Here is a 13421-nt window from a genome sequence, read left to right as displayed (position 1 = left end):
TCCGCCCCCGCCTATTATTTTGACAAAAATTTCCTGCCCCTACCAAGGTTATTGTCCAAAAAAATTATACATATTTTCGTATTGAGTTAAAAAACGTGAATAATAGAGCTATTAGTAATTTTTTATAGTTGTTTTTAACCTTGAAGTGAGTTTAAATATAGTCTGAAACTAGTTTTTTTATATAAATGAAACTTGTGGGTTCAAATTTAGTTTTTTGTTTTTTGTGTAAGAACGTATCATTTGACTAAATGAAAATTATTTAGTTTTATTTGTAGTTGTTATTGTTTGACCCGACCCGAATCAAAGAGCCGGCCTGATCATATAACCCGAAACATAGCGATAGGAAAAAAAAAATTGGGTCCCATAACTTTCCACCCTCTGAAACTTTTGGTCAAACTCCGCCAGTCTAGTCTATTCGTTTCCAATTTTTTCAATCACTAGTCCAAATTAAAGGGAGTTTAGTTCATCGTTTAGTTTTAGCCTAAAACACTTTGATTTTGAGACTAGTATCAAACAAATTAATACCAAACCAATTAATAATACCACACCATATGTTACATATAACAATTCACTTCATCGTATATATTAAACACAAATCACAGACCGAACATATGAAAGTACGTACATCCTGCCTTGCCGTATCACACATCACACACCCAAGTACAAAGCAGATTATTATAGCATATACATCATACATACACGATAAAACATCTATAATTCCTTCCACACATGCATGGAAGGAGATCACTGGTGACTTCCTGGCAACTTTTCCTTTATCTTATCCATCAGTCCTTTCTTCTCATGTCCTTCCTCTCCTTCTTTATATCCATATTCACCACCGCCTACAGTGGTGGCAGTGGCTGAAGTCTTGTGCTCATCGCTGCCATGATCGCCGCCAGGTAGCTTCTCCTTGATCTTCTCAACCAGACCTTTCTTCTTCCTCCTGCCTCCCTCTCCATCATCCTCAGACTGCACATATCATCACAATTACGCTCACTAACAATGGTTACTTAATTACAACTTGGTATTGTTAACGGTAAGTACTAAACAAATAAGTATCACCAACGGATGATTCTGCTGGAAAACCGTCGGTGAAAGTTGTTACCGACGAGTATCTGGAAGTGATACTCCATCAAGAATATGGCCTTGGGTAATTTGGTGTCTGACGGATTACTGATAAGTCCTTTCTGGTGGCACTTAGACACTATTACCAATAGAATATTATCCATGGGCTGTCTGACTGTCCATCCGTCCAGGGGAGAACCAAAAAGGGGTCAAGAGAGTCCATTGACTCCTATCACCATAATTTTTTGAATGCTTAATTGTGTATTAAAATATATGGTTTTAAAAAAACATGACTATCAGGGGAAAATATAACCTTATGATGAACTCGAGTAAAAAGTTATGGTTTCACCACTGAGCCGTCGTTAATAGTTAATAAGTCGTGGTTATACCGATTTGTTTAGTAGCAAGCTAGTATAATAAACAATTACTATATATATGACTATAAATATTTATTGGCATAGTGATTAGTGTCATATAACAAATTAAAATTAGCTTAATGTGATTATTATGTCACTTCACTCACTGAGCTAGAACTACCACTCCCAGACCGGTGGAGTATCCCCCCAGCACCACCATGCTTCCCTTCTTCATAACCACCCGTTCCGATGGTGGTTCCGGTACCTCCGACGTTATAACCTTCGGTGGTGGAGTGGACATTGGTTCCCGTACCTCCGATATCATGACCGGTGGTGGCGGAGTGGATGTTGGTTCCAGCACCTCCTATTTCATGGCCTGTGGTGGTGGAGTGAAGTTGGTTGTGGGCATAGCCCTCTTCCTTCTTGTATTGTTCTTGTTCTCCTCCGTATTGTGCCATTTTCTCTAGTGAAAAGTTGGTTTAAAGGGTAAGTGAAAGTGATTATGATGTAAAGTGTAGAATGAAAAGACTGTTAGTTTATGGGAATGCTTGATGAGAAATATGATGGGAGTAGAGGGGTTTATATAGAAAAGATATGGGGTTGATGAAAAGATGTAGGTGGAGGATTGAAGATGCATGGCATGGAGACAACCGTACACGTGCGAGATCTCGTATCATCACGTGCCACGTTAGCCTTTAGAGGGGCCAAATAAAACCTTACATAGGAGGTCGACATGTGTAAACCAATGTCGGCCGAGAACGTGGAGTTGGTTTTCTAGATTAGGTTTTGGATTTTTGTGATTACTACTTGAATGATTTAAGAATTTTGTAATTATTTTGTCAGAAATAATGGCATAAATAATATAACATTTCTTTTCTTTATATTTTCCTTTCTTAGCTTTTTATTGAAAAACCGAAAATAATATCGGTGTGTTTAGAGGTGTAAATAAATTGGACGAACACGAACAACGTTTTGTTCGTATTCGTTTATTAAAAAATATATGTGTTCACGAACTATTTATAAACACTTACTTAATAAGATTTTATGTTATTGTTCATTTGTTAAGGGAATGAACTTGTTTGTATTGGTTTTTGTTTGTTTGTTAATTTTAACGAACGAAAACGAACGTTGATGAGCATAAATAAGCACAAACTAATATTCTAAACATAAATGGAAACAAATGAACACAAACAAGTGTTCATGAACACAATATATAATATACTTACACTTATTAAATATTATATTTGTCAGAATCATTAAGTATTTAAATAAAATATAAAAACAAACAACACTAATGAACTTTCAACACGTTACCAAACGTTCAAGAACATACATGAACGAACGTGACCATGTTTGTTCAATTAACTAAACAAACAAAATTTCTTATTCGTGTTCGTTTGTTTAATAAACAATCAAACACAAACGGGCTTCTCGCCGAACAGTTCACAAACTGTTCGCTGAACGTTTGATTTGTTTGCAAAATTATAAAAAGAAAAAGAGCAAATATACACGGTTAGCTAATCACCAAAAATCATATATATATATATATATATATATATATATATATATATATATATACATATTTCATCCATAATCACCTCACTAGGTTAGATTATAGAAACCCAGATTGAGGTGGTTAATAGGTTAGGATTTAAAAACTCTAACTTTTGAAACTATGATCAACAATCAACTTTAATAACCATCACGCTAAAAAAATAAATAAATAAATAAATAAATAAACAAACATTAGGAAGTTGACTATTTATATTTTGATCCAACTTGTTATAAAAGTCTGAGAAAAGATTCATGGAGTTAACTTATTGTGAATATATTTATCAAAGGAAAAGTTGTAACTACCTTTGTTGATGCAATTTTGGATACGATACTGTGTAGCACAGTTGCTTTGCTTGTTGGTCATGGTCGCGGGAAGTCGGGTGCACTTGGTGTTGTAATTGTTTAAGCTGTTGTTACAGGGTTACAACAACATGAGCTAAAATAATATGTGAAGTATAATTTAAGAATTTAAAACTAACACTTAAAAATGCAGCTTTGATAGCATTGACCGGAAAACTCAATGCTAAAGTTGATTAGTAGACATGAACTCTCAACATTAGTAAGTTGTTCTAACATTATTTATCATACAATTCAAATTAAATCGAAACCCTAAAACCATCTTTTAGATTCAACATCAAACACATGGATGAAATATATCAATGGAAGCGGAGGCTGTGATTTTTCCAAAAGGATAAGCAAAATTGTTTCTATGGCTAAACGATCTGACATATGTTTTGTAATTCCATACATGGGACCTGGGTTATGATGCTTAATTCTAATGGTTAATCTATACAGGTTCAATTATCTACCCCAATCACTTCGATAAAAAAACCAATCAAACTCTAATTAAAAACAATCTCATTAATTCTGAGTTAATCACGATTTTTGAATACAATGTTAGAAATTAAATTTACACATTTAAATTTACATGTATTCGTAAATATTGAAAATTTACACATGTGTAAGTTTCTCATTTTACACATGTGTAAAAATTTTAACAAGAGTGACTTTGAGAGGAGAAATGAGTTATTTGACCTTGTAAATTATTTTTTTAATGTTGTATTTTAATTACATTGAGGTTTGCATTAAAAAATTGGTTTTGATTGGTTTTCTCACCCGTTCTCATGGTTTTCGCAATATTTAGCGTTCTCAATATAACTCTCCCCTATATATATATATAGAGGGCGGTTAACGTACAAAATTCCTTAATGTACATTGCGTACGCGATTCAAAATCAACATGTGAAATTGAGTTTATAACATGCGATTTCCAATTTCTTTTTCACATGTGATTTTCCTTTTATATACCACATGCGATTTTCAGTTTCTTACACACATGCAATTTCATTGTTTATAAACATAACATGCGACTTCAGTTTTTTAACACACATGCGATTTTGACGTTTTATAACACAACGTGCGATTTGCCATCGCGTACGCAATGTACATTAAGGCATACTGTACAATATACTTTTTCTATAAATATATATGATAGGGTTCGGCTACAAAGTCTAAATTTAATAAAAGTGTAAAAACTCATAAAATACTATAGTTTCAGCTATAAAACACACCTAAACCTACAAATAATAAAGTGAATATTACTAAAGCACCATATTCAAAGCATAATAGTACATATAAACTTTAAACACACCATCGTAGAGCTATGAATATAAAACACAACATATATGATATTTTAATAATCTTCATTATGTTATTTGTGGGTTTGGTGTGTTTTATAGTTGACATTATTACACTTTTTATTAAATTTGGACTTTGTAGCCAACTCCTAGCCTATATATATATATATATATATATATATATATATATATATATATATATATATATATATACTACGAGTTGTGAGAACTTAGAGAATTTGGCCTTTCCGTGCGAGTTTTGCCCCATTATTTTTTCACACCCCTATATTAAAATGTTACAAATACGACCGTAAAGAAGGTTTTTGAAGTGCTGTTTTCGGCCCCTTATAGCTGTTGTAAAACGCTGATGACATCAACCTTTTACAACATTTACGGCTGCTGTCGTCTGTTTTGTCGAAAAGCGTTTGTTTGATCCGCATAAACAAATTATTTCTTGGTGAAAATAACCCTAACACAACCCCATAACTATGGACTGAGTTGTGAGTCTGGTGGGTACCAGATTCCACCAAGTTCGTAGCAGAAAATAAATGGAATGTATGAATAAATAGTAAAAAATCAAAGTTTGAACATCAGTTTGCCCAAGCAAACTCGTGAAAACCTTTCATGAGAAATATTCAAACCAAGTGTTTTGTAAAGAGTGAGAGAAATGGAATTAAAATGCAAGAAATGTAAAGAAAATGAATGAAAATGAACGAAAATCAATACCAAGCTTCTTCTGATCGTGAGAGAGAAAGTCCAGAGCGTTTTGGAGAGTGTTTGTGAAACTGAGCAAGAGAAATGAGTGAAGTAGTGCACCTATTTATAGGTTTAGGGTGTGATTAAGGCGACAAGAGGTTTCGGGCGAGAGGGTTGTTTGGGCGACATGCACCTGTCGCACGAAAAGGAGCCTTTCGTACGAGAGGTGTTTCCCTTCCTCTCGAAGTTCCAAGTTTGATAAGTTCGCGTGTTTTAATCTATTTTACATGTAACAAGCATAAATGTGTAATGTAATAGTGTGAAACATGTATAATGGTGTTTTAAAACATTGATTTTGAGTATAAACATGCAACAAGTCTAAGATATATAACATAATCGTGAATAAAATACTTGAACTTTCGTTATGATCAATAGTCTCGGATTACAAAGTGAAACGAAATAGAATACAACACAAGTACAAGTTTCCAAAAATAGAATTTACAAGAACACTTTCCAAATAGGGAAAGTACAAGTATGCGAAGCGTTATATGTAGTGGAGATGTGGGCATTATGTTAAAAGTGGTGTAATAAAATTAAATAAAAAATTATTAAAAATTGTTATTGGGCAAAAAACCATCAAATATCGGTGATTGGCCAACACACAATGAACACGGCGTGGAAAAAAGAACGTCAAAACAAAAATTTTTGAAAAAAAACACCCATGAGGGCGGTTGGAAGACGTGTGGCCGTTTTTTTAGGGAAAAACGCCCAAAAACCCTAGTACGGTGGTCTTATAACAAAATTAAAGAAACAATTACTTTTTTTCCCAAACTATCACTAGTGGTGCTATCGATGCATGTGTAAAATGTTGTGAGTTCTTTTTTGTACATTTTAATTTACAAGAAGTCGAACACATTTTGTGCTTTTCTTTTCCGAGGTCGGTTTTGTTTTCTTATATTATATATATTCTGGACGTTAAATTTGGATCACTGACGTACCACTAGAGTATCATCGTGTCACGATCGAAGCCACTCGATCATTCCATCTCCACTAGGCATAATGTCTATACACCAATTAAGGGGGAACCCAATAAATACGGTAAAAACCCCTTGTGGGAATCGAACGAAGAACCAATTGGTCCCAAAGCCAACACACCCTAAGATGCAGGTAGACTATAAAGCCATGGACAAAAGAAATATCAATATTGAAAAACTGATAATTGTAGGTCCGGCTAGGAGGATCTAGTCGTCCAATCCTTGTATACTAACCAACCCGGTTGTGCGGAATCCAACCGGAATAGCAAACCGAGATGAAACAAGCAAATACAAGACACACACAATATTCACCGATTAACACCACTTGTATTAATACGAATGAAAGGTTCGGTTACAAGCTCAATGTTTACAAATCTATTTTGCAAACTCTCTCTCAATGTGTGTGTGTGTTCTCTGCTCTCTATGCTTGCTTGCTTCTCTCTTTTGAAGTGAACACATTACATGGGTATATATACCCAACACAGATCGTCTGGTCGAAGGATCAGATAGGCTGATCGAAGGATCAGATAGATAATCGAAAGATCATCTATCGATCTGAAACCTATCGAAGGATCCACATATACCTCGAATGATGATATCCTTCGAGGTCCATCAACATCCATCGAAGGCTTATCCTTCGAGCTCATCGAAGGATCTAAACAATCCTTCGATGACTCATCCTTCGATGAGTCATCCTTCGACAACTCATCCTTCGACACAAACATATTACAATCAGGTTCTAACTGTTTGGCCAAGTCAAACCAGGAGGATGGTTGACTTGGTCAAACTTACAGGACTAACAAAGGACATCGTTTTATATCAGACAGAATATAGACAAAGTACAGACACAAGTGCACCAACAAACTCCCCCTTGGCTGTAGCTTTGTCTCGATCTTTGTGTCTTCAAGTCTCTGACGTCCTTTCAAGTCTTCAATGTCGGAGGATCTTCAAAGTCTTCACGTCTTGAAAGCAGAAAGTGTATCAACAAACTCCCTGTTTCATGTAGAAAGTGTGTTGACAAACTCCCCCTTAACATAAGCTCACCCTTGAGTTACGCTCGTGACTGACTTGATCATCAATGCTTGAGATCCTTGCGGTGTTGATGATGGTCAGCGGCAACTCGATCATCTTCATCATTTGAGTGCCTTCACGTCGTGTCTTCATTCCGAAGCTTGTCATCGACCATGTTCTCCTTGCCTTTAGAATCTGCACATGCAAGAAATCTAAATGCGTAATGAGAACAACTGCTTGGAATATAGTTAGCATAAACAAATGACACACGTATGACCATGTTTCAATCAAACACCGTCCGACTGCTTGAAAGTTTAATAAATTTCTCAATTTTAGATTTAACTTTCAAAAACTTGCAAATTTCGACCGTTTATGAAGGTTTAGTAAATTCGATTTTCGTTCAGGTTTCAGGCAACGAAGACTCGAGTTCCAACATCGTACGATCGAAAATAAAATAGAAATAAAATCTTTTTGGCTTTTATAAAGTTTATATTAAAACACACCTAAAATCTTTTTGGTATTTTTGAATATTTCAAATGTAAAGACTGAAAGCAGTAAATAAATATATACAGACATTCTTTTTGTGAGTTTCGAGGGTAAGAGAATCATATCAGTGTACGGTCATGCCAAAACGCTCTTGTTGTTCAATTACTTAACATTAAGATAAGCATCCTATAACAATTATCGGTATTGTTGTCCACTTAAGCTCAACTTATCAGATGTAATCATGGCGAGGGGATACGTTAAGGTATGATTTATACTTACCGACCGGTGTTCATCCACATCACGACACATTCCCGTATCAAGGTATGCACGAGGGTTCATCTTACCGGTGAGTATACCGATTATCATCTGTTTGACCGTATATGATGTGAGATTCTCACTTATTTTGATTTGAAAACAAGCCCTATGTGATAGAATCACTTATTGATGAGGAACTTGATTTTCATATGCATGAGGGCACAGGAGCAAGTTCGTGAACAGGTCAGTACTTCCATACAGCAGAGAGACGAACTTGACTCCCGGATAAATGCGATATTTTATCGCTTATTTGTTTGGACATGTGATTGTTTATCACTTATTGAGGTCGTATGCAGTATGTACACGTATGTATGGTATCATGGAAGATCTAGACTTGCGTCCCCGTTATTTTTCGGTAAAAGATACAACCATGATACCCAGATGATAAGCAGCATAAAGACCGAATATCTCAGAACCTCGGCAATCTCTCAAACGAAATTTCGGTACTTAGACCATATGCCAATGAATGGTTCCCACCTGGTCTTCAGTCGATTTAAGATTTATATCACCCTGCACACTTTAAAATGATTGTGAGCCTACCGATACATCTTATATAGAGCTGCTTATCGTTTTTCATTTAAGGTTTAAAGAGTTTTGGATAGACCACTGATGTACTATCATTTTCTCTTTTGCTCGCCAGGAAACTCATTTTTGTTTTTCTATTGTTTTTGTGTTTTTGAAATTTTTCGATGTTTTTGGATTTTCAGATTTTTTTGGATTTACTCCCCCTAAAATCAATAAACTAAGACAAATTTAAAACACAAAGGTATATACAAAAATGATTTTCCGATGTTGGTTTTACTCTTGTTTTACCTCAATACCGTTTACCAAAATTAAGTTTTAATCAGAAAAGATTTATCGAATTTTGGAAAAATCAGTTGGCACGTCGGTAAGCGGTGCGGACCATGACAACATTGACGAGTTTCATAGAGAAACAATCACGTGTGAGGTGATATTCGAGATCAACGTGTCAGGCCAAAGAGAGCTGTACGAGATGATATAATTCATAAAGCAGCTTAAAAATCAACAAGTATAGGAGAGATTAAAAATTTAAAAACCATATCCTGCAACTGCTTCGTGCATTGCAAGGAATCTGAGCACTCTCCCAAACTGGATATCCACTCGGTGTGGACTTCAAAGTCGATTTTGTAGCTATTGAAAAATCTCTTCACAGCAACACGATCAAAAACCTTTGGTTCCGGCTGGTCTTCCACATTGAACCAGCGAAAGTCTTTGTCTTCCTCTTGCGAAGTAGTGTGCGGTTGTTCAATCCATGCCAAGGCATCCGCACACATTTCATTGGAATCTTTCCTGAGGACCCGATCAAAAACCATAACAACCAAATTTTGGCACATTCTTCATCTGGTCGAATTTTGCAACTTCATTCAACCACATTCTTCTTCTTTTCTTTTTCTTTCCTCTCTCTCCATCAATGGCAACAACATTCTCCTAGATATAACAATATTTCGAAGCCTTATGTCGCCAATCTTGTGCATGGACGCTCCACTATCAACAATCGTAAGACTATCAATAGTTCCTCCTGGAACAGCCTGCACACTCACTCAGAGATTAGTTGGAGAGGGGGACCCAAGCCTTCACAGACTTGGGTCGTCCGTCATCATCGAGAATTGTAACATCCATTTCCCGATGATTCGGAATTGATATGGCTCCCCCTGAAACAGTTACTGATTTTGGTTTCCAAATCTGTTTCTGTTTTTCATGTTTAACATCCGATTTAACAGATTTTGTGTGGATGACCTCCGGTTTTAAAACCTTTTCAACTTCTTTTCTTTGTTTCTTTTTCTGTTTCTTTTCTCGTTGTTTAACAAGACGAGGGTCCTGTTTTGGTGAAACAGATCGTTTATGGTAATTGTTACCATGGGGGGCATCAACTTTTGACTTTCCCTTGGTGAGATATGGACAATTCTTAATGATGTGTCCATACTCACAGCATTCAAAGCATGATCTCCGCTCAACAAACCTCGGAGTATCATAACTGCAATAGCTGGATGATGAACTTCGTGATCTTGAGGTACTTGGTCCTACATGTCACACCCTAGAATCCACCCGCGGAGTATCACCGCTTGGGAGCGTGACTGACCAGGATCAAGCCACCAATCATACAGAACTATACATATAATAAAAGTAATTGTCATTTAAACCAAACCAAATCCATATGAAAGGTGTTCCAAATCATAAGAAAGTTATCTTTGTTTAGCGGAAACGTATAAATAAAACCCATCGTAAACAAGTATCAAATATCAAAAGTGTTTAACAGGATAATCACGATCCAAGCCCACAACGACCTGCTCCTCCCTGTGCAAGCTCCATATACCTAACGACCTGCAAGGCATGTAACAGAGGATCAACAACTAGTTGAGCGAGTTCACAGAAAGTAAATGCGTAATAGTAAGTTCGTTTGTAACAGGTGGCTCTACTGGGCCGTTAGTACGTTCTATTGGTGGGGGCTTCCCATGTTGTATAACCACTAGACTATTCGTAACCATAAGTATCCTTCACAACCGAGGATAGTAATAAGTATAAGTATCCTTCACATCCGAGGATAGTAATAAGTATAAGTATCCTTCACATCCGAGGATAGTAATTTAGTATAAGTATCCTTCACAACCGAGGATAGTAGTGTTAGGGCTGGATTTTTATCATACGTGATCCTTATACGTGATCCTAACCAGTGATCCTTGTTTCTTTGGCAGACAGTGATCCTCAGCAGGACTTCAGGATCAGGATCATGGACCATCAAAGGATCCTCATGCTAACAGTTAGCTTCATTTAAAACAATGTTATTTTGCAGGAACATCTAGCAGGATACGCTCTTAGCATCATAATCAAGGGACGCGTCTTCACAATTATAGCATGAGCTTAATCGAAGATAGACGTTGCAAAGGATATGGAAACTTAGCTTGATTTATGGGCGGCAATTTAGGCTAGATTGTCTTTTATTTCTAAAGGGGTAATGAGCTGATTATTAGTCTTTTTACCTAAAATAGGTCACCTACACTTGTATAAATACCACTCTTCCTCATTTGGAAGAACACACGACGACACACAACACAATTCTCACACGCTTAGACACTCGAAACTATAGTGATCCTTGTACTCAGCTCATTATCATCCGAAGTTGTAACTATATTTTTCTTATATTGAAGTTGGTGATCGGTAGTTGCCATCACCCGAGGTTTTTTATGCCGGAGATCATACATTGATCAAGGGCTTTTTCCTCGTATAAATCATTGTGTCTTTGCATATTTCTCATAAAAGTGATCCTTTACTTTTGTAATTAACCAAGCATCATACCCCGTTTACATAAAGTTTGGTTACATTATCCTTGTGTGATTTTTGACCAAAACAGTTTGGCGCCCACCGTGGGGCAATTGGTGCTTCATTCATAAGAAAACCTTTCGTTCGAAATCATTTCAAAGAATTACATGGCTTCATCATTGAAAAACATGTCCACGGCAATGTCTGCAGTCACCTCGTCCCAGAACATTCTGCCTCCACCACCGGCAGGATCCCAGAAGAATGCTGAGAAGAGACAAACTCCTACTAATTCTAAAACTCCATCTCCTTCTGCTATGAATTCTTATATTCCCAGTACTAGTGATGTATTTACTTTGATTTTGCAGATGAAGGATCGTATGCAGCGGCAGGATGAAACTAATGAAAGGATCCTCAGGGAAATTGGAGATCTCAAAAGACAAAAGAAAACGGCAGAGGATCATTCCCCACTGATGCCCAAATCCTTGAGCTTTGATACTCCAATGATTACTTCTCAGCCATCAAGAATTCCAGACGTGCAAATTATGGGAGAATCAAGAGGATTGCACCTCGGATCGACAACAATGACTCAGGCATCAGACTCACACTTTCAGCCGGCAGGATCCTATCCCCAGCATATGGGATCCTTCATGAATTCGGGAGCCTACCCGGGAGCACAGCAGTTTCAAGGATCCTACTTTATTCCAGGATCATCTCAGGTTCAAGGATCCTCCTTCGTTCCAGGATCATCCCAGATACCAGGATCCTTCCAAATACCAGGATCCTTCCAAATGCCAGGATCCCTAAAAAGTTTGCAAACAGGAAGTCTAGATGTCCATCAAGGGGACTTCATTCCAATGCAGACCATTGCTTCCACTGGTCCCTCCGTTATCCCCGAATCCCAGCAATGTGGATTCACTAACTTGAACTCAATGGGAGGTAACACTTTAAATAATCATCTTACTACTAACCATGGATTCATGCAGGATACAGGTGTCAATCATGCTATGGCCAGGGAAATACAGAAACTAAAAGATATGATCTCAAGTGTTCCAGGGGTAGTCAAGCCTATCCCGGAGATTGCAGATGGAAGCCACAAGGTATCTCGCTTTGCACCACCAATTTGTGATGCAGAGGTACCCAAAAGGTTCCATATCCCTACTATGAAGCTGTATGATGGTACGACGGATCCAGAGGAGCACATAGCACAATACAGGGAAAGGATGGAGATCAATCCTATCCCAGAAAAGTTGAAGGAAGCATGCCTATGTAAAGGATTTGGATCCACTCTTACTGGATCAGCTCTTAAGTGGCTGCTAAGACTTCCCCCTTACTCTATTACTTCATTTGCTAATCTAGTTAATTTATTCAATAACCAATTCTCTTGTAGTAGAAAATTTGAAAGATTAACCAGTGATTTATATAGGGTAACTCAAGGACATAATGAATCATTAAGGGATTATATAACTAAATTTAGTAAAGAATCCTTGGGCATTCCCAACTTGGATATGGCTACGGCTGTCGAAGCCTTCAAAATGGGACTGCTTAAGGATTCATTATTCTATGATGATCTTGTTATGACACCGTGCAGGAACCTAGATGAAGTAAGAACTCGGGCACTCAGGTTCATCCGGCTAGAGGATGACAAGAGGATCCAGGAGAGACAAGTAGGATCCTCAAAACCGGAGAAGCAAGGATCCTTCTTCAAGAACAACAAATTCAAATCCTACCATAGAAATGAGAACCAGAATGTGCATGCTGTTGACCAGGAAGAGGATGAGGAAGATTATCCTCCAATCTCAGAATATTGTTTTTCCGTTGATAATCATGAACTGATCCTTGCAATGCAGAATCTAGGTGAAAAAGCTAGGTGGCCCAGGAAGAATGATAAACCATCCGGGACTAAAGACAAGTCAAAATGGTGTGCATACCATGAGGATTTCGGGCATCTAACTGAAGAATGCATAGCTTTAAGAAAAGAAATTGGATATC

The 13421-nt window shown here is 37.0% G+C and overlaps 1 protein-coding gene across 1 annotated transcript; it reads right to left on the bottom strand.

Annotated features, from left to right (window-relative positions):
• Positions 1–518: 518 nt before the first annotated feature.
• On the bottom strand, positions 519–1980 carry LOC110908988 (dehydrin Xero 1). The gene is made up of 2 exons (XM_022153993.2): positions 1589–1980; positions 519–969 (listed from the first exon to the last, which is right to left on the bottom strand). Exons 1-2 carry the CDS (start codon positions 1877–1879, stop codon positions 745–747), a joined length of 516 nt encoding a protein of 171 aa, XP_022009685.1. The 5' UTR covers positions 1880–1980; the 3' UTR covers positions 519–744.
• Positions 1981–13421: the final 11441 nt, after the last annotated feature.

The sequence above is a fragment of the Helianthus annuus genome, chromosome 14 (assembly GCF_002127325.2).
Source record: "Helianthus annuus cultivar XRQ/B chromosome 14, HanXRQr2.0-SUNRISE, whole genome shotgun sequence".
Taxonomy (NCBI): Eukaryota; Viridiplantae; Streptophyta; class Magnoliopsida; order Asterales; family Asteraceae; genus Helianthus; species Helianthus annuus.
This window is presented reverse-complemented; position numbering and strand designations above follow the sequence as displayed.

Coding starts and splice junctions, on each gene's coding strand:
- LOC110908988 (XM_022153993.2), bottom strand. CDS start 1,879: ATGGCACAATACGGAGGAGAACAAGAACAATACAAGAAGGAAGAGGGC. Junction 970..1,588: donor GGAGTGGTAGTTCTAGCTCA/GTGAGTGAAGTG, acceptor TGATATGTGCAG/TCTGAGGATGATGGAGAGGG.